The sequence below is a fragment of the Topomyia yanbarensis genome, chromosome 3 (genome assembly GCF_030247195.1).
Source record: "Topomyia yanbarensis strain Yona2022 chromosome 3, ASM3024719v1, whole genome shotgun sequence".
NCBI classification, from domain to species: Eukaryota; Metazoa; Arthropoda; class Insecta; order Diptera; family Culicidae; genus Topomyia; species Topomyia yanbarensis.
In genome coordinates this window covers 270,710,850-270,733,279 of record NC_080672.1, presented here as the reverse complement: position 1 = coordinate 270,733,279, position 22,430 = coordinate 270,710,850, and the positions used below count along the sequence as shown (strand labels likewise).

Below are 22,430 nucleotides of genomic sequence, written 5' to 3'. Positions count from 1 at the left end.
ACTAAAATACTGTCGAATATACTATTCAACTAAACCCAGCCGAACTCAGCCATTATTTCACAAAAAATCTTGGGTATAGACTACTGATATATTACCATGCATACATAGTAAGGTATGTAAGTAACTTTATTGGTAATAAGTGCTGGAAGAAAATGACCAATTAAAAAGATGACAAAAAAATTGCCTTGGGATAAACTCGAACTATAAAATTTATAAATATGTCTAGGTTTGAAGACTAAAATGAAGGGACAAGTATAAATTAACGGCATTCCTTTAAAATAAGAACGGTTGGTAACCCATTACCAAGAGAGTTACAAATATTCGAAGATCTATGAATGAAAATGCAACACGTTTTCAAAATCCATTGAGACTACCGAAAACGTCAAACGGAGCAACCGCGCCTTCATTCAATGCAAATTTTCATTCATTTCCGATTCTTGCACGAAACGATCGTGCAATGACGATTTTAAAGAATCAAAATGAGTGAGACGAAGAAAATAATAATAAAATAACGTTGATATTTTCTCGTAAACAATTATGCCTCGCGAATTGGTTCACGATTCCTAGTATATTGTGAAATAGTTCACAAAAGCATGAAATATGCAATTTTGTACATGATTTTCATATTTTCTCGTGAAAAAAATTACAGAACTCAGAGTACCATTCATGTATTCTTGAACTGGTTCATGATTCCTAGGCTATTAGGCACCTTTCGTTTTCGTGAAATGGTTCACACAATCGTATTCATGGATTATTGTTTTTTTGTCATGATTCCTGATATACTAGTCACGGATCGTCATTCGTGCCCGTGAAATAGTACACAAAATCATAAAGTATTGATCATGAGTTCGTGAACAGGTTCTTCATTCATAGTATATTATTCATGAACAATATTGTGTGAAATTTAGAAGATCATGCAAATCTCCACATGCTCTAAAATTGTCTCGCGGGCTATACCACGATATGTCAATTTTTAATTATGGATTCATTTTTGTTCCATGAAGTGTTTCACGAGAGATATTCTAATTGTGTCGAACTGTCAGCGACCAGTTAAAGGCATTAGCTTTAGATATAGGAAAGTTAATAGGACCTCGAATATCATTATTCATTTCTTTCATAGGTTTATTTGACACGGCCGGTGGTGAAATAGGTCCTCATCAGACAGCAACACTGTGCTATCGAGATGCTTTACACTGCATATCTGGCGAGCTCGAAACAACACGCTGCAAATAATGCTGTATAAAGAGTCTGACCGCTTAGCAAGCTCTACGAACAGTTCTCTCTTCTTTCAAATTATCATAGCTCTCTAAGGAGAAATAATCCAACATATGTCCATATGATTTTGTTATCGTTTCTAAAGTATGTACCGGTCATAATAATCCCCATGAAAACTGCATGTCACTCCTGAGTGCCCTGCCGAATTCGGCACTCGATATGACCACTGAATGGGTTGTTGGCCTACTCACGGACAACGACTTTCTTCATAGTCTCGAGGCTAGTGTATTTTTTATTTCGGACCTTGCTCTCCAAAATGGCACAGATCTATTGGATTCGCATCTGGTGAATTCGAGAGCCTTTGTGTGGTCTAAAAGAACGCGGGCGGGCATAGCGTAGTTGGTAAATCGATTGCTTTGTACGCCGCCCCCCCCCATCAACCTGGGTTCGGATCTTACCGTCTATAAACACTACAAAAAATCGGAACATTATTTTTTAGCCATTCCTGGTTCACTTGTGCTTTGTGAGACGGTGTCGAGTCTTGTCGTTTGCGATCGAAATGTTTGTCTGCTCACGGCTTCAAAGCAGTCTCCAGAAGGCTTTCCCGATAATATGTCGCCTTTACTTAGACGCTAGGCTTGATGAAAACGATTGGAGAGCACCCATCTGCGCTTACAACGGTCCAAACTATTGTTAATGGCGGTGCGGCCTCCTGGTGGCGAACTGATGACTCAAATTCTCATTTGAACGGTGGGTCAAATAAACGCTATCGTTTTTGAGGGCTCAGGAATTGCTCAAGTTGAAAGACATTGTCAGAAATCACGATGCTCGAAATTTATTAACTTTTAACCAAGCGAAGGAACTTTTGAATTCCATCACTTTTTTGCGTACACTTTTGGCAAAAGGCTTTGTATGTGTGTGAACAATACTCTGAACTGTTATTCAGCCAATTTGTAGACAGCCAATGCCAGTGCGACAGCTACGCGAACGCACAGAGGAGTGTTTGACCCAAAAAGCTGGCCAATAGCGAAAACTTCAAACTTGTGCAATATTTCCCAAATATTTTGGTATTATAAAGTGATATTTATTTATATACTCACCATTTCTCATTTCAAATTTCAATATAATTAGATAAATCAGTGCTTGGGTAAGAGAATCAAGAGTAAAATAGCTGCCATCTTCTGCCATTTTGTGTTTAATAGACATTTTACAAAACGATGTATTATTCAGTTTCCTACCATTTATAAACGCGATTTTAGAATTGACTGCTTTTTCAATATTTTTAAACAATTAGTCTACGTTCAGAGAATATCTGTGCAAAATTTGAGCGGTTTATTCCAAATTTTTCAAAAGATACAACGTTTTTGAACGAAATAGACGGAACACGAATCACGCGCAGCAAAACGGTCTCCTTTGCTCGAAACGACGCTTTCGAATCATTCGGGCACTAATACAGAAAATTGGAACCGCACTTTAAGATGCATACAAACATAATTACAATGCAATTTCAGATGAAAACTACTTATCACATCTTATTACATTGGTTTCTATTCATTACCGGATCTTTTTCGTAGAACAAATTATATTAATGCTTTTTGCCAACTTTTTGATACGAATACTCTTCTGTGGAACGGTCTGGAGTTGGTAACATTGAGAATGCTGGACCCTGTATACATCTGGGTACCCAGAAGGGATTGGAGAATGAGAGACAAATATCCTTACTTACACTGCATCGATCTTATTGATAAATACATCATTTCACTTTCGTTATTACTGGAGGGATTTCTGACGATGATGACATTTTGATTTTCGTCAAGGTCTTGTGACCTGACCGGCAAATCTCACCTCTGAACACGACTGAATACATTAGCACAATTGAACCGTTTGTACTATAAGTAGAAATAAAAAAAAACTTGAAAAAAGCCTAAAAATGCCTGTTGTTAGCGCAGTTTGCTACTGCGTGTTACAATCTTCTTCCTTGGCGGAGAAATATTAGCATTAAGGTTTTCTTAGTATGAACTGACAAGTAGGGGTCTGTCCGGGGTATGTGATCAGCTTTGTTTGCTTGTATGTTACGTCTTTCCTCGGTGATGTGCATTCGATAGTCTAATAAAAAGGAATAGATCACAAACGTCGTTGGGAATATCGGTAAAAAAATTCTACAAGTGCCATTCGTAACAGGTTCCACTTTTCTATATTGTGACATAATTCATTTGATGCATTCTGATTTGAACGCGGTGCTAGGTCATGTATACGAATATCCATCATATCATTGTCCGTATACAAAATATCTTGATTCTGATGTTACTGTATTTGACGTCGCCTTGCATGTTGCTCTTCGCAATGAAGTTTTCTGCTAGGCTAAACTTTAGAGGTCAAAGCACAGTTTTTAACGTGGTGTAGTTGAGTGTAGGTCACTTCCGTGTGGTTCCTTTTCACATTTACTAGCTGTTTCACCTTCTGAGTAGTGGTTCTAACCCGAGCTTTGTTACAGTCAATCGTAATTGTGTTATCCCGTAGTACATCTTGTGAAATTCAGTAGATGTTTTTGATACTTCACATGCTGAAGGTTTGCGATACGATAAAAGTGGCCCTCTGGAACCGTGCTCCGGATTCACCGGAAATGACCATGGCGTTCAAATTGCCTCCAAACTTATTTTGAATGCCTTCAAATATCTTGTGACGCTCAGTAGATGTTTTTATATATCATATGATGAAGATTTGCGATTTCGTGAAAGTGACCCTCTGGGATCATATTCCGCATTTACCGGAACTGACCATCGCGGCCAAATGCCCTCCAAACTTGTTTTTAGTGCTTTTGATCATCTTATGAAGCTCAGTATATGTTTTTGATACGTCGCATGCTGAAGGTTTGCTATTTGATAAAAGTCACCTTCTGTGACCACAAATGGCATCCAAATTGGTTTTAACTCTCAAATGCGCAATTAAAACAACATTACGAAAACCATGGCAAAATTATCATGGTAACGTATTAAAACTGTGAGACAATTTTCAGAAAATTTGAAAAAAATTGGTTTGCGCCTTTAAGGGTTAAATGCCTTTCACCATTTTATGACACTCATTAGATGTTTTTTGAAATGTCGCATGATGAAGCATTGAGATGTGATTAAAGCAATCTCCTGGGACAATATTCCGGATGCTCCGGACCTGGCCATCACAGCCAAATACCTCCAAATTTCGTTTGAATGCCTTCAAACAGCTTGTGAAACTTAGAAACTGTTTTTTTAAACGTCGCATGTTGGAGGTTTGCGATTTGATAAAAGTGCACGTATTCCGGATTCATCGGCATTGACCTCAGCGGGTCAACGGCCTCCAAACTTGTTTTAAATGCATTCAAATATCATATGAAGCTCAATAGCTGTTTCAAACTTATTATTATTATTAAGCTTTAACCACTAAGGGTCATTCGCCTGGCCTCTAAACTTGTTTTGAATACCTCCAACCATCTTGTGAAACTCAGTAGATGTTTTTTGATATATCACATGATGATGGCTTGCGATGTGATGAAATGTGGGGCCCTATTCTCACAGTCACGTCACCTAGTGACTAGAAGGAAATTTTCTTCTAGTCACTAAGTGACGTGACTGTGAGAATAGGGCCCGTGATATTCTGGATTCACCGGTGAACCGGTCATGTGTCCTCGTAGTTTGCAAAAGGGTGGGAATGGTTCTTACAGATAGTCTAGTGCAACCTAAACCGACTTTGTCATTTTTGGAGTCATTTTTTCAATTGATCCAATGAGCATTAAGTATTTGGCTCTTGTGACCGGTACCACGGCCATCGGGGAAGATTGGCCAAACCTCAAATTATTTTATGATGAAGTCCTTTAGTAATAAGTTATTAGTTAATAAGAAAAAACCAAATGGCAAAACCGACGTACTCCAACCCAATCCGGAATAACTCCGGTGTTTTTAGATCATGGTGGTTCGATCACCGTTAGTTTGAACTACAAGAATACCCGGTTCTTTTCACATATAAAACATCGAAATTGGTGAACTCTACCCAGTGTCGTAATTGTGTTATCCCGTAGTACATCTTGTGAAATTCAGTAGATGTTTTTGATACTTCACATGCTGAAGGTTTGCGATACGATAAAAGTGGCCCTCTGGAACCGTGCTCCGGATTCACCGGAAATGACCATGGCGTTCAAATTGCCTCCAAACTTATTTTGAATGCCTTCAAATATCTTGTGACGCTCAGTAGATGTTTTTATATATCATATGATGAAGATTTGCGATTTCGTGAAAGTGACCCTCTGGGATCATATTCCGCATTTACCGGAACTGACCATCGCGGCCAAATGCCCTCCAAACTTGTTTTTAGTGCTTTTGATCATCTTATGAAGCTCAGTATATGTTTTTGATACGTCGCATGCTGAAGGTTTGCTATTTGATAAAAGTCACCTTCTGTGACCACAAATGGCATCCAAATTGGTTTTAACTCTCAAATGCGCAATTAAAACAACATTACGAAAACCATGGCAAAATTATCATGGTAACGTATTAAAACTGTGAGACAATTTTCAGAAAATTTGAAAAAAATTGGTTTGCGCCTTTAAGGGTTAAATGCCTTTCACCATTTTATGACACTCATTAGATGTTTTTTGAAATGTCGCATGATGAAGCATTGAGATGTGATTAAAGCAATCTCCTGGGACAATATTCCGGATGCTCCGGACCTGGCCATCACAGCCAAATACCTCCAAATTTCGTTTGAATGCCTTCAAACAGCTTGTGAAACTTAGAAACTGTTTTTTTAAACGTCGCATGTTGGAGGTTTGCGATTTGATAAAAGTGCACGTATTCCGGATTCATCGGCATTGACCTCAGCGGGTCAACGGCCTCCAAACTTGTTTTAAATGCATTCAAATATCATATGAAGCTCAATAGCTGTTTCAAACTTATTATTATTATTAAGCTTTAACCACTAAGGGTCATTCGCCTGGCCTCTAAACTTGTTTTGAATACCTCCAACCATCTTGTGAAACTCAGTAGATGTTTTTTGATATATCACATGATGATGGCTTGCGATGTGATGAAATGTGGGGCCCTATTCTCACAGTCACGTCACCTAGTGACTAGAAGGAAATTTTCTTCTAGTCACTAAGTGACGTGACTGTGAGAATAGGGCCCGTGATATTCTGGATTCACCGGTGAACCGGTCATGTGTCCTCGTAGTTTGCAAAAGGGTGGGAATGGTTCTTACAGATAGTCTAGTGCAACCTAAACCGACTTTGTCATTTTTGGAGTCATTTTTTCAATTGATCCAATGAGCATTAAGTATTTGGCTCTTGTGACCGGTACCACGGCCATCGGGGAAGATTGGCCAAACCTCAAATTATTTTATGATGAAGTCCTTTAGTAATAAGTTATTAGTTAATAAGAAAAAACCAAATGGCAAAACCGACGTACTCCAACCCAATCCGGAATAACTCCGGTGTTTTTAGATCATGGTGGTTCGATCACCGTTAGTTTGAACTACAAGAATACCCGGTTCTTTTCACATATAAAACATCGAAATTGGTGAACTCTACCCAGTGTTATAAATTAAAAAAAAATATCGAAAATCCCAACGGAATCGGAAAGTCGGAAAACAATTTTGTAACTAATTCCGTAGAATGTACTATTACTGAAAATAACGGAAATAATGGATTGATTTAGATTTCGTTCAATTCCCGGCGCCTTTTGCGTTGAACGTAAACTGAACTGAGCACAGCTCACACTAAGGGCAGGGGACAGAGTGCGATGGACGCTCGCTTTGTCTGAATGAGGTAAAGAAGGAAAGGTGAAGAGAAAGCCAAACTTCCACTCGCTTGTGCCGGTCTCCAGTTTCCTGACGATCGAATCCATCATTTGCTGCGAAAGGGTCATTACGCCGAGCGTGTCGGTGCCTACCTGGCAGCAGTGATGAAATACACAAGTAGAGTCTGATATCAAATTGAGCACTAAACTTGATGTTGTGATGTAATAGGTAGTGATTGCTCAGGTTGTTTTTGTTTTGGTTGTTTTAACGGTTAAAAGATCGAATATAAGAAATCGAAAGCAGAAAAATTGTAATCAAACAGAAAACTATTTATGCTATCAGTGAGAGCAAATTTAAAACTCTTTGGGATGTTGAAATATTTCATTGATAACCAAATATGTAATCCATTTGATATTTGCCAAAAAAATACAACAAACATTTGGGGGGTGGGCGTAGGCTAGTTGGTAAATCGATTGCCTTGTACGCAGCGCACCTGGGTTTGAGTCCCGACCCAGCACATAGGATTAGAAATTTTCCATAAGAGATTTTTCTAACCCAAAGAGGCGAATGACCTTAAGGTTAAAACCTCTATAATCGAAATAAAAATCAATCTTTTTTTCTAAAAAACGCAAAGCATGCAGATCAAAATATGATGTCATACCTGAAAAAGGTTAAACCGATATCAAAATAAGATTTCAATTTGATGACTGATATCAAAATATGGTGTCTACTTGCTGTAATTTTGATGTTTGACTTTGCTCGGATATCTTGCCGCCAGAGTATTGGAGCTGGCAGGAAACTCTGCTCGTGATAATAAAAGATGTAATATGGGTAATATCATAGACATAATCGCAATAAAGTAAAATACACTTAAGTTAAGTGATAACAATATTAACTGGCTTTAATGAAACTTTTCAGAAGGTAGTAAACATTGTATCGTTCGTATTAGCAGTCCAAAATGTATTCTACTTCATTTAGGTTATGTCTCTGACATCACCAACCCATGTTTTTGTAAACAAGCGTTCTTCAGTTTGAAATGGAAACCGTTCACGGGGTCTGAATGTTAGTTTTGTGAATTTGAGCTCAGTTCAACATGTACTCTTTTTAATACTCCTTGCTTTGGACTTATCAGTCAAATTTGAAAGATAGATATTTTTTTTGCATTTGAACATCATATTAATATCATTGAAAAAAGCTTTTCTTTGTCGTTAAAATTAACGTACCGTGGGCTCAACAGTAAAATATTTATTCTGAGATGTATAAAATAGTAGGAATGTGAAGTACAACAAAAAAAAAAGATTTTTGCTTCAGTTTCCAACAATGGATGATTAGTCTCACGAAATTAGGGCAAAAATGATCGTTTCCATCACGAAAGCAAAACAACAATACTGCAGCTGCTGGCCAGCACAAAGAAATGATTTTTAAAAACTTAAAGTGTTGCTTTGTAATCTCCAGCTACGATTATCCCAGAACTAGTCATCTCTGTGCTTTGTATTCCATGCCCCACAAGGGCAACTAGTTAGCCGTACACTTCACATAAATTTTCATAAAAAACATTTAATCTTCATAGCTACTGCTGTTCTTTCAATAGGAAAAGTTCACGGAAAATGTAACGAATGATAAAACGTACCGCATATTAGGAGAACACTTTCATTTTAGGTAAGTTTTTCCCCCGTTCCCTACCAACAAATCCAGCGGCAGAGTCTTACGCGTGCGAGTGGGAGGCGGCAAAAGACTCCTTTGACTTCATGAAGTAAGTCAGAATATCGATTGGCAGCGGGAACACGATGGTTGAGTTCTTCTCCGCCGAGATGGTGTTCAGTGTCTGGAGGTAGCGGAGCTGCAGGGCAGCCGGCGAGTCGCCGATCACTTCGGAAGCCTCACGCAGGGCCCGTGAGGCTTTCTGTTCACCCTCCGCAGCAATCACCTTAGCACGAGCCTCGCGTGCAGCTTCAGCTTCGGCTGCCATGGCACGCTGCAGCTGGACGGGCAGACGAACGTCCTTGCTGTGAAGGGTAATTTAATTTATTTGATAGAAGGAAACTTTTCACCGAGATGAGCAGCAAACTTAATACTTACATCTCCACTCGCTCCACTTTGATTCCCCAGGCTTCTGTTGCTTCGTCCAGTGAGAGCTGCATGCTGCCAGAGATTGTCATTCGTTCGCTCAGAATTTCATGCAGATGCCGGGTACCCATCGTGTTCCGTAGCGTCGTCTGGGCCAGCAGGCGGGTTGAGTGGTGAGCATTTTCCACGTTGGCAATCGAGACGGTCGCATTCGAAACGCGATAGTACACGACGGCATCGACCGACACCGTGACGCTGTCCTTTGTCAATACCTACACGGGGAATGAAAAAGCTGACGTCTGATGAGTTCATTACGTGGTGCGGAACAACCTACCTCTTGCGGTGGGACGTCGTACGTACGAGTACGCAAATCGACACGTGCATAGGCGTCGATGCATGGCAGGATGAAGAAGATACCTGCGGTGGAAGGAAAGGCGGGAAGCGTTATGGTGCGAATTAGCAGGCATTGGATTTGTCTATAAATAGTTGATGAGCATGAAAGCAGATTGTAGCATACCTGGCCCTTTAGCTCCACCTTGCACTAGGCGACCGAGGCGGAATATCACAGCACGCTCGTATTCCTGTACAACCTGAAATGGGACAGCACAAAAATTTCAGTTCTCCATTTTCCCACTGGGCAATTTGGCACATGTCGACAGTAATATATTCTTTACACGAAGATTGGTCTTTTTAATGGTCACTATATATTTTCATACTGCCCGAATTCTATTACAGCAGCTGACATTTTTCTTTTTCACTCACAATAGTCAGCCAAATTAACCGTATTACATAGTGCGATAGTACAAAAACGAAACGCGCACGTAGCACCTAGCGAGCAGCAGATAATCTTATTAATTTATGCATTTCGAAAGCAATGAAAAACTTACTCTTTCATTGTCCTTGAGACTCGTCTCGGCTCACTTGTTAGTAGCCAAAGTTACCCTCGAAGGTTACGTACGCACAAATTGCTGCCGTTAAACTGGTGCCTGCATTAATTAAAACATAAAATTCGTCTCTCTAGCAAGCCTTCGCACCCATAAATAGCAACAAAGTGTACAGACTTTTTTTTGTGCCACATCCCCTCGAGAAGAAAATTACTTTGCAGCTCATATACATGCTAATTCATGGCTGTACCACAGGCCGCTCCCAGCTGAGGGAGGCGAAAAACTCGTGCCCACCGACTGTGCGGGATGACTGGGCGGGACAGACTGTACTAGCAGAAAAATTCCGAACAAATTTTTCATGAATTATTCGGCGTTGCTCGAAATAGTTTCGTCTTTCCATTCAAGCTGTCAGTTTTCAGACCGAAAGCGGCAGTTATCTTCAGTCTATTTAATTCCACGCTTCATTAGACTCGCAAATGTGGCTATGTACAATGTCCCACCCTGCTTACCACTCCCCCTTTTGGGAGGAGAAAGATGGGCTGCACCACATTTCGTACACAATCTGGCCAGCAACTTTCCGTCGAAGTGGTAGCATCGATGCTGTCATAGGATTAAATTAAATTTTAAAGTTTTAACTTACCTTGAAGCACACCAGCAGGCTGAAGGGCATCGTCAGCACCACAAGCACCCAGGACAGAAAGATCAGGATTCGGCCGCATGTTGAAGCTTCCCCGTTGTGTTCTTCCTCGGCTGCACAAGGAAAAGACGGAAAGAGCGAAGAGAAAGTTTGCATGAAATAAGTTGTTCTCGCTGGGGTCTTGAAACTTTGATTACGTGTTTTTTAAGTGGAAAGCGAACTCCGAGGCCAATGGTAGCCCGAGTTCGATATTGATTTCCCTGTCCATGAAAGTATGATGCAAGCGTATAATTAACGTTACGAAACCTTCGGGAACGTTGTTTTCATGAACATGACCGCACTGTTGGGTATATAGTTTGGGTCAAATATTTATAGAGCGCACAGAGCTTTGAAGTAGTTATAATATTTTAAGATTTGTTCATGGTTTGCGGATCATATTCAAACTGTGTCACACCATTCTTTCGCTTGGTACGTTAAGATGGTTGAATTTGATTGGTTTTCACAGAAAATGATCCAATTAAGTTTTAATTGTGTTTGAAAGCAAATTTGCACTGCAAACTTTAGATGTTACATGTTTATTATTAATCTTAAGAGTCATTCTCATTCGTTATCGAGCACTCAGTCGAGATAGAAGTCTTTTGTTGTCGGTCCGTAGACTCTATAGCGACAAATAGTGCTAATCCGCGTTCAAGATTATTTCGCACACTCTACGCCTAGTCGAGGTTTCAGTATTTTTTCCCTTCTTTGGTGTTTCTGTTTCTGAATACCGTTAACCAGTTAGTGACCAGTGAAGCAGCGTTCTTCTAGTAAGCCGTCTGGATACCGTTACATACACAAGTTAAGTATTAGTTTGTTTCCCCTTCTTGGTTCTCTTACCAACGTTCAAAAATGACTTCCCCTGACGGCGGTTCATCTCAAGGTGAGATGGACGTCGAAACAAAATCGGCTCCCCGGCTCAAAGTATATCCAAGTTCGGCCACCGCGTCATTCGTGATCTTCTTTCGGACCAAAGATAAAAAGTGTTTGAATCTGTTGCTGTTTTCTCGAGTTCTGACGGATCGATATTCGGCCGTGAAAGAAATATTGAAAATTCGCCCTGATAAGCTTCGGGTGGTTGTTAACAGTTTAACTCATGCAAACGATATTGCGAGCTCTTTACGAAGGAGTACAGGGTGTATATTCCAGCTAGCAGGGTTGAAGTCAGTGGGGTCGTTTCCGATTCGAGTCTGAATTGCGAGGACCTGCTAAAATATAAGACTGACTGTTTCAAAGACCCCATGCTTAAGCCAGTTGAGATACTGGAATGCAATCGTTTGCATTCAGCATCAGTCGCAGCTGACGGCAAGAAAATATACGTCAACTCAGACTCTTATCGGGTGACCTTCGCTGGCTCTGCCCTACCCAACTACCTCCTCTTTGACAAGGTTCGTCTACCTGTTCGCCTATTTGTGCCGCGGGACATGAACTGTACTAATTGCAAACAACTGGGACACACAGCCTCCCTTTGTAGCAATAAAATCCGTTGTGAGAAATGCGATGGGAATCATGCGGATGATTCCTGTGGAAGAGATGTCGAAAAGTGTCTCTACTGTGGGGGAAACCCGCGTGATCTTCCTTCATGTCCCGCGTACAAACAGTGCGAGGAGAATCTTAAGCGTTCCCTTCAGGGACGCTCTAAGCGATCTTTTGCAGAAATGCTTAAGATAGCTACGCCACCTGTCTCTACGAACATCTATACCAACTTGTCTACTGACGAAGGCGACTGTGATGAATCCCAGAAGGGAACATCTACTGCTGTGCCTAGAAGCAATAGAAAAAGGAGGAACATTTCCTCTCACAAGCTACGTCGTAAAGACCAGAAGGTGTCTCTTCTTGCCCCCCTAAAATAACTACTCAAGGAAGTACTGGTGCAAACCGAAGCAAGCCGCTCTCGGTCTCAGTAACCTGAGCTCAGAAAAGGAGTTCCCAGCACTTCCAGGAGCATCAAAAACCCCAAGTGTTCCCATATATCAGCCAGAGAAAGAAAACAGCGCTGGCCTAATAAATTTCTCTGACATCGTGGACCGTATTCTTACAACTTTAAATATTTCTGACCCCCCTAAAAGCATCTTGATAAGCTTTCTCCCCGCATTAAAAACATTATTGATGCAGTTTACTGTGAAATGGCCCCTCCTTTCAGCGATTGTATCCTTCGATGGCTAATTCATTGAACGAGGTCACGGATTTAATCACTGTTCTATAGTGGAATTGCAGAAGCATTATCCCGAAAATCGATTCGTTTAAAATCTTACTAAAAAATTTGAAATGCGATGCATTTGCCCTATGTGAGACATGGCTCACTTCAGAAATTTATTTACTTATTTATTTATTTATTCTTCTTATTTTCATCTGACCTATGTTGGTCTACATGAAATGTAGTTGAATGGGAAAAGCCCATTTCAGGATATACTTCAGAAGCAATCCTCAAATGGGCGTAAAACCCATTTTCATATGTTCACACCTGATTACAATGAATTCACACTACAATAAAATATAATCACATAGTACACAGCATCACAAAAATAAAAAATACAAATATTACAAAAAATGAATCCTAAAATCTAAGTCTACCTTCGTGGTCTATTTTTGAAAACATCACAAGATACAGAAAAGTCAAAATGGCCATAAACACTATTAAAAACATTACACATCGCCCTAACGGGTTCGTTTTGACCGTACTCGGTGCGTGGAAACTCGAGTCTTAAAAAGTTATGCGATCTGAGACTTATAGGGGGCACATTGACATTTATTTGTGAGAGAATATCTGGAGCATCTATTTGGCCAGTTAATATCTTCCCAACAAATACTGCTCTAAATGTGTTCCGCCTTTTGGCTAGGGTTTCCATATCGAGCAGACGACAGCGATCGATGTACGGTGGCAGCTCTGTTGGGTTACGCCACGGCAGAGTTCTAAGAGCAAAACGGAGGAATCTTGCCTGCACTGCTTCTATTCGGTTGATCCAAATGCTTGTGTAAGGACACCAAATGGGTGCTGAAACTTCCAAGAGAGATCGCACAAGTGAAAAATAGAGTGCCCGCAAACAATATGGATCAGTGAACTCTTTGGCGATTCTTATAATGAAACCGAGATTTCTATTTGCCTGTGCTGTAACATGAGAGTAATGATTTCTGAATGTCAGTTGTGAGTCCAGAAGTACACCGAGGTCTCTGACAATTGTCATTCTCTCTAGCGATTCCCCGGAGATGGTGTAGTTCCACAGTATTGGATTTTTTCTACGTGTAAATGATATTATGGAGCACTTGGCCACGCTGAGAGCCAACAAGTTGCGATTACACCAACTACAGAAAGCATCTAAGTGTTGCTGTAGTTCCTTGCAATCTTCTATTGACCGCACAATAATAGTTTGAGATCATCGGCATATATAAGTCTACACCCAGGAGGTTTAACAAAACAAACGTCTTTGAAGAACAACGAGAAAAGCAACGGTCCTAGATTGCTCCCTTGAGGCACTCCCGACAAGTTGATGAAACTGTATGACTCGTTATTTCCTAATTTTACATACAGAGAACGATTTACGAGATATGATTTAAGCCACCCTATAAAATAATCCGAAGCGCCCAGCCGCTTCATCTTTGCCAGTAGAAGAGAATGATCTACACGATCGAATGCAGCCTTGAGATCCGTGTATACAGTATTGAGCCGAGATCCAACTTCAATATTTTTAATACAGAGCGAAGTGAATTGGGCTAGATTAGTAGTTGTCGATCTACCTGGAAAAAAGCAATGTTGGTCCTTCGATATATATGCTCTGGTCTCACGAAACAGCACATTTCCTACTAATATTTCAAATAACTTTGAGCCGGCGCAGAGTGAAGTTATGCCGTGATAATTTTGCAACATTTTGCTTATCACCTTTTTTAAAAACGGGAAACATAACTGATTTTTTCCAACAGACGGGGAACGTTGATTGCGACAGCGACTGGTTAAAAATTAGTCTTAAAGGCGTACACAATGCGCTTTCGCATCTTTTCAGTATAATGGAAGGAATACCATCTGGTCCTGCGGATGTTGAAGACTTTAGCTTTCTCATAGCAGTCAGAATATCTTCGTCAGTAAATTGAATAATGCCTAAATTAGTTACATCATGAGGGACATCCTGAAGACTTTGTTCCACCTGAGTAGAGTTGGCCGAGACTTTTTTAAACACACTTGAGAAATGCTGCGCAAATAGGTCACAGATGCCGCTTGGGCTACTTGATGTTTCATTTGCAAGGAACATACTGGAAGGAATCCCATTTTCTTTGCGTTTCCCGTTAACGAAAGACCAAAACTGCTTTGGATTTTGTTTCAGGTTCGATTGGGTTTGTGCGACGTGTCTTGAATAGAGAAAGCGATTATATGTCTTGTAACTGTTGCTGGCTTCAATAAACTCTCGTTTTGTGAGAGAGTTTCGTCGGCTGGTGTAATGGCGAAGTGCAGCTGCTCGCAGTCTTTCCAGTTTACGTAATTGACGATTGGACCATGCTGGTTTTGGTCGGGGACGTGGTGCGGGAACATGTAGTTTGAAAAGTTGTTTTAGGAACAATTAAAATTTTTTCTACGGCAACATCTACATCGATCGCGGAATTCAGCAAAGTCTCCCAATCGATTGCCTGCAGTGAGTTCTGGAGCCTATTTAAATCAGTTTTTGAAAAATTGAGCTCCCTGGGGACAGATCTGCGTTACTAGAAGAGGAGGATGGTGTGCGTCACAAGCAACCAACGGCTCAAGGGCATCTGAAACGGTGTAGTTAATAGAAGCTTCTGCATTTACGAAAAGGAGGTCCAGGGTTCGATTTCGTCTGTTATTTACTGTACACATTTGTAGCATGTTCAATACAGACATTCCGTCCAGTAAGGCAATACTCGCTCTAGAGAAGGTTGATTCAGAAGGGTCTGGGAAGGCATAGCCGGAGGAGGTACTTTTCCATAGAAGTCCAGATTGATTATAATCACCAAACAGTAGATGAGCCGTATTGGGTTGAATGGAAGTTGCGATGTCAAGTGCTGAGTCTATGTGCTTCTGAATAATATCTATATCACATGCGGAGTCGGGGGGAATATACACTACACCAACACAAATATTTGTATCGCGACTGCGAATATCTACCCATAGTTGTTCGAGATCGGTTCTAGCAGTTTTATGTTTAGACGAGAGCCGGTTGGACACTGCGATAAGCACACCGCCACCGCGTTTTTCCCCTGTACTGTTTGGATTGCGATCGTTACGGTAAGCCGTGTACTTTGAGCCGAATAACTGGAGTGGATTGATTTGATCATTTAGCCACGTTTCGGTTAGAACAATAACATCATTTTCGGCGTCTGAAACAGCAATGAACAACTCGTCAATTTTGGTGCGTAGTCCTCTCACGTTCTGATAGTAGATACTAACGTGTTCCTGCAAGTAATGACGGTTGAGCGGTATAAAGATGAGCGGCGGTGGCGTCCACCTGTAATGGGGGTGGGATTTCAGAGGAAGCAGCATCTGTATGTCCTACTTCGGAAGGACATATACATTCATTGCATTTACCTGATAGGGAAAGGTTGCTACCATAACATAAAAGTTCCGTTGAGAGCAGAACGTCGTTGATGGAATCTGGCTGATTGCACCCGTCGGCATGCTGCAATTGTAGATCTAGTTTAAGATGCGCAGTATCTTGAGCAGCTTCGGGAGGACATATACCCTCCTTAGCTTTACCTGACCGGAAATGGTCGCCCCCATAACATTCAGATTCCATAGAAAGCAAGAGAACGTCGTTGATGGAATCGGGCTGATTGCATCCATCGGCATACTGCAATTGTGGATCTGACCGGGAAAGGTCGCTGCCATTACATACAAGTTCCGTAGAAACCAAAAGAACGTCGTTGATGGAATCGGGCTGATTGCACCCATCGGCATGCTGCAATTGTGGATCTAGTTTAAGGTGCGCAGTATCTTGAGTAGCTTCGGGAGGACATATACCCTCCCTACACTTCCACGATTTTAATATTATTCGCTTGGATCGAGAAGACTCTTACGGAGTACTTTTGGGGATCAAAAAGTGCTATTCTTTCAATCGGATCGACCTCCCCTCGACACCAGGCATTGAAGTTGTCGTTTGCCAAACCAGAATTAAAGGCAAAGACCTTTGCATTGCTTCCACCTACATCCCCCCTAGAGCCACAGTCAGCCACCGACGGCTTTGTAATATTGCGGAACTCCTCCCCGCACCGAGGCGAGTTTTAGGTGACTTCAACTCCCACGGTACGGCATGGGGTTGTCTTCATGACGATAATCGATCTACCCTACTCCATCAGCTTTGCGACAACTTCAATATGACCATTTTGAATACGGGTGAAATGACACGGATTCCGGCCCTTCCAGCGCGTCCGAGCGCCTTAGACCTGTTCCTCTGCTCGACATCGTTGCGGTTAGATTGCATGTGGAAGGTAGTCTCTGACCCCCACGGCAGCGACCATCTGCCAATCGTAATTAATATTGCTAACGGTTCAGGGCCACCGAATACAATCAATGTTTCGTATGATCTCACACGAAAAATTGATTGGAAGAGCTACGCGTCCGCGATATCCGAAAAAGTAAAATCGACACAAGAGCTTCCTCCGGAGGAAGAGTACGGGTTCCTGGCTGGCTTGATTCTCGATTCCGCGATTCAAGCTCAGACTAAACGCGTACCAGACGCGAGCTCGCGCGGGCGTTCTCCCAATCCATGGTGGGACAAAGAGTACTCAGACATGTACGCGGAGAAGGCAGCTGCGTATAAGACCTTCCGGGACGACGGGCTGCCAGACAGTACGCGATGGTAGAAACACGCATGAAGAGTTTGATGAAAGCCAAAAAACTTAGCTACTGGCGCCGGTTCGTCGACGGACTAACGAGAGAAACATCGATGAGCAATCTTTGGAGTACGGCCCGGCGCTTACGAAACCGAAACAGTACTAACGAGAGCGGAATATTCAAACCGTTGTATATTCGATTTTGCCAAGAAGGTTTGCCCGGATTCCGCCCCGGCACAGAAGATCTACTGCGCCGCGTCCCCTCACGATAACGCGAACGAAACACCGTTTTCGATGGTGGAGTTCTCACTTGTACCTTGTCATGTAACAATAAAGCCCCAGGGCTAAACAGAATCAAATTTAACTTGTTAAAGAATCTGCCTGACTCTGCCACGAGACGCTTGTTGAATTTATTTAATTAGTTTCTTGAAGGTAATATTGTTCCTCATGACTGGGGGCAAGTGAAGGTCATCGCCATCCAAAAACGCGGAAAACCAGCCTCCGACCACAACTCGTATCGACCGATTGCGATGATGTCCTGTATCCGAAAGTTGTTCGAGAAAATGATCTTGTTTCGCCTCGGTAGTTGGGTTTAAGCAAGTGGCTTACTGTCAGATACACAATTTGGTTTTTGCAAAGGCAAAGGCACGAACGACTGTCTTGCGTTGCTCTCAACAGAAATTCAAATGGCTTATGCTAGCAAAGAGCAGATGGCATCAGTTTTCCTAGATATAAAGGGGGCTGATTCAGTTTCTATCAAAATTCTTTCTGAGAAGCTGCACCAGCATGGTCTTCCACCGACTCTAAAAAACTTTTTGCTAAACTTGCTGTCTGAAAAACATGCATTTTTTGCATGGTGATTTGTCGACATCACGAATTAGCTACATGGGCCTTCTCCAGGGCTCATGTCAAAGTCCCCTTCTCTATAACTTCTACGTGAATGAATGTCTTGTCAATTCCTGCACGCTAATGCAGCTTGCAAATGACGGTGTGGTCTCTATTACAGGACCCAAAGCTGTCGATCTGCGAGGACCATTGCAAGATACCTCGGACAATTTGTCTGCTTGGACTCTCCAGCTGGGTATCGAGTTCTCCACGAAGAAAACTGAGCTAGCCGTACTTTCAAGGAAACGTGAACCGGCGCAATTACAGCTTCAATTAATGGATCAAACTATTGCTCAGCTTTCAATTTTCAAATATCTCGGGGTCTTGTTCGACTCTAAAGGAACCTGGGGATGTCACATTAGGTGTCTGAAACAGAAGTGCCAACAAAGGATCAACTTTCTCCGCACAATAACCGGAACATGGTGGGGTGCCCACCCAGGAGACCTGATTAGGCTGTAACAAACAACGATATTGTCGGTGATGGAGTGCGAGAGTTTCTGTTTCCGCTCCGCTGCGAACATACATTTCATCAAACTAGAGCGAATACAATATTGTTGTGTGCGTATTGCATTAGGTTACATGCACTCGACATATACGATGAGTTTAGAAGTGCTGGCGGGCGTTCTTCTGCTGAAAAATCTATTTTGGGACCTCTCATATCGATTGCTCATCCGATGCGATATCTTGCAACCGTTAGTAATTGCAAATCTCGAAAGGCTTGTCCAGCTCAATTCTCAAACCCGATTTATGCCCTTGTACTTCGATTACATGGCACAAAATATCAATCCTTCTTCATATTATCTCAACCGTGTCAATCTCTTTCATGCTTCTGATTCAAATGCATTCTTCGACACACTCATGAAAGACGAGATTCGTGGAATCCCGGATCACATACGTCCACAAGTGATCCCAAGCATCTTTCATAGTAAATTTCGTGAAGTCGACTGCAACAAGATGTTTTACACCGACGGGTCAAGCCTCGGCGGCTCCACTGGATTCGGTATATTCAATCAAAACCTCACCGCCTCATTCAAACTCAATGATCGTACTTCAGTTTACGTCGCAAAACTTGCTGCTATTCAGTATACCCTCGGGATCATTGATACTTTGCCCACCACTTACTTTATAGTCTCGAATCAGCTCAATCGAAGCTCTCCGTTCAATGAAACCTAGCAGCACATTCCATATCTTCTGGGGAACATCTGGGAGCGCCTGTGTGCTTTGTAAGTAAGATCGTACAAGATTACCTTAGTTTGGGTTCCCTCGCATTGCTCCATTCCAGGTAATGAAGAAGCGGACTCTTTAGCTAAGGCAGGCGCTTTAGAAAGTGACATATATGAAAGACCAATTAGCTTCAGCGAATTTTTCAGTATTACTCATCAGAGAACCCTCGAAAGTTGGCAAACTTCATGGAGCAATGGTGGACTAGGAAGGTGGCTACATTCGATAATCCCTACGGTATCGACGAAATCTTGGTTCAAAGGGATGGATGTGGGTCGGGATTTCATTCGCGTGATGTCTAGGCTCATGTCCAATCACTACACCCTGGACGCTCATCTCCGACGTATTGGGCTCACGGATAGCGGTATCTACGCTTGCGACAACGGTTATCACGAGGTCGAACATATTGTCTGGGCATGCGCCGAGTACTGTTCTGCCAGATCTCAACTATTCGATTCCCTTCGGGCCCGGGGAAGATCGCCCAATGTCCCGGTTCGAGATGTACTGACTAGCCGCGATCTCCTCTACATGTCCCTCATATACACCTTTCTAAAAACCATCAATATCCAGATTTAACTAACCCGATCATTTCTCTTATCATTCCCAGAAGGTCCCTCGTCCGCCTATCGTATCGCAACGATGGTTTGATGCGACTCCAAGACGACACAAAACATCTCTGTCGAATGACCAAACAAACACGAGACCTACAGCAAAACATCACACGCGCAGCGCGGTGTGTTGCCGATCCGTATCTGAACCGTATTACCGTCCGAATCTGTAACCCTTGCCGTTGATTCCCGATGCCGGAAACTGGAAGTTCATATCTCCCCCTCCCCTGTCAGCCTTGTCCATCCTCTCTCCCATGTCTCTGTTGCACAGATGTAGGGATGCCAAGTGTTTTTCCAAGAAGTCTGTAATAATTTTCGAAAAGTCTGGAATTGTCTGGATAGCCCAATTTTTTTTTGAAAAAGCTTGAGGATTGAATTTGAGGCTGTGAGCTTTCAGCATCTTGGATTGCTGAAATATCCAGCTGATGAAAATTCAACAAAATTTATTCACTTTTAATGAAAAAACCTTTGCTATTTTGTGTTTCCAGCTATTCTAAAAAGTTTTGTTTTCAAAATCGTAGCTTGAAAAGTTGTTACGATGAATTATTCTATCTCTTTTTTGTTATTTTTCAAATTGTCTGGATAAATCTGGACAAATTTTTTGAAATCTGGATCAGACAAACATAAACCTGTATGTCTGGACGACGTTAAAAAATCTGGAAGAATTCAGATAAATCTGGAAAGTTGGCACCCCTGTACAGATGTATGACTTCACCCCCCACCCTTCTTCCCCTTGAATATCTTCCCAAAACTTATGTGCGCCCTCTATTTTCTAGTTTTAGTTGATCAATATTTAATCTCGTTAAGAAATGCCCAACAGTACTAATACTTAAAAATAGCCTTAATTAATCCCCCCTAATCTTAATAAAATTGAACCACTCTCTCTCTAGTTATTTCTAGTTAATAAGCTTGTGAAATGTTCCGCTTAATTATGAATTAATTGCTCCAACAATCTCCCTTCTAAAATCATAAAGTGCGTTACTATACAAAGAACACACAAAATGACCCGTCCCCCTAATCTTACGAATGTTGTATTATCCCCTCTTGTATATGTATAAGCTAGCTGCAATTTTTTTTTAGTTTCATTATATAAAAACAAAATAATATTGCAATGTGTACCCTCTAGTACCAAGAAATTCAAAATGTAAAACAAAGAAAAAATAGCACCTTTAAGCTAACGCAAACGTGCCTTATTAAATAAACGAATTGGAAAAAAAATGTTGATCGTAGTTCAGTCCCAATACGACTTTTGTCTGATTAGTGTCGATGTTCACAGGTCAAAAGATACTGGTACTAAAACTCGCTGCGTCTCCATTTCATTCCAATTTCCAGTTCCATCAATACATTCTAATACCCGTCGATGGTTGTTATTATTCCTCATATACGCGTATTCTACTAACAATACAGAATTTTTGTTCTGACATGTTAGCAAACATCAGTTAATTCATTTTATTTTCAAATATTACAAATTACTTTTGTAACCGCATAATTTGGCTGCGATCAACGAAGAAATGACATGGCGGTTTGATCGAAATCAGTGAATATCTTAACAATACTTACTATCACATATATCCCTGTTTGTTTTCCCTCTTACTGGCAAAAACAGATTCTGTACGAAAACACAATTTTCAGCGACATAGAATGAGGGAACATCAGCAAAGTAAACCTCGACAAAAAATGTTTTATATGGCTAATGATGCCGAAAATTGCGCCGCTACTCTACGGGTAGCAGAATGAATACGATATCCTTCAACCAAGTTTCCATTAGGCACCACAGGAACGAAAACACTTTTACCCCTAGTTTTTCACCTCATCCATACAATCCAGTTGCCATCAAAGTTTCGCCGCACGCTTCTTACAGTTGAGTTTTCTTTTCCCTCCAGAACAAAGGAAAACTTTCCAACAGTCTGAAACCGAAAACCGCCTGAGAGACCTTGTTGTGGCGGCAGCTGTGGTGTTTGATTTACTTGGAAAACACGCCTACCCCATCCGATTACGATCTGATTCCATTCCTCGGTCAACCCACTCACAGTCTAGTGCCATTAGCCGTGTCGAGCGAAAGATTGAAAACCAAATGATAATAAAACTAAATATCCGTAGGCTCGAAGCAGCCACCATGGATCGGTACCAAGAAAATCCTTTCAAACGCCGACCGTAAAGTAATTCCGCCTTATCACACGAACGCTGGTCGAGTGTGACAAGCAGCGCTTAATTGCCACGACCACGAGACGCGAAGAAAATGTTATAACTGAAAGGCTTCCGTCAGTTAGTAGCTCGATTGAGTAGGGAAAAGACAGGGAAAGGAGCGCCTAATTAACAATTAAATTTTATTTGCGC

At 41.5% G+C, this 22,430-nt stretch overlaps 1 protein-coding gene across 5 annotated transcripts in view; it reads right to left on the bottom strand.

Moving 5' to 3' along the window:
- Positions 1–5,250: 5,250 nt before the first annotated feature.
- The window catches only part of LOC131689965 (band 7 protein AGAP004871), a 326,915-nt gene continuing 309,735 nt past the window's right edge, over positions 5,251–22,430 (bottom strand). For all 5 annotated transcript variants that reach the window (XM_058975383.1, XM_058975384.1, XM_058975385.1 and 2 more), the window contains 5 exons: positions 10,570–10,679; positions 9,563–9,635; positions 9,380–9,462; positions 9,058–9,317; positions 5,251–8,984 (listed from right to left, as the gene is read on the bottom strand). In XM_058975383.1, coding sequence (XP_058831366.1) covers positions 8,684–8,984; positions 9,058–9,317; positions 9,380–9,462; positions 9,563–9,635; positions 10,570–10,679 — 827 coding nt within the window. In that variant the 3' untranslated portion in view covers positions 5,251–8,683. The remainder of the gene's footprint in view (positions 8,985–9,057; positions 9,318–9,379; positions 9,463–9,562; positions 9,636–10,569; positions 10,680–22,430) is intronic.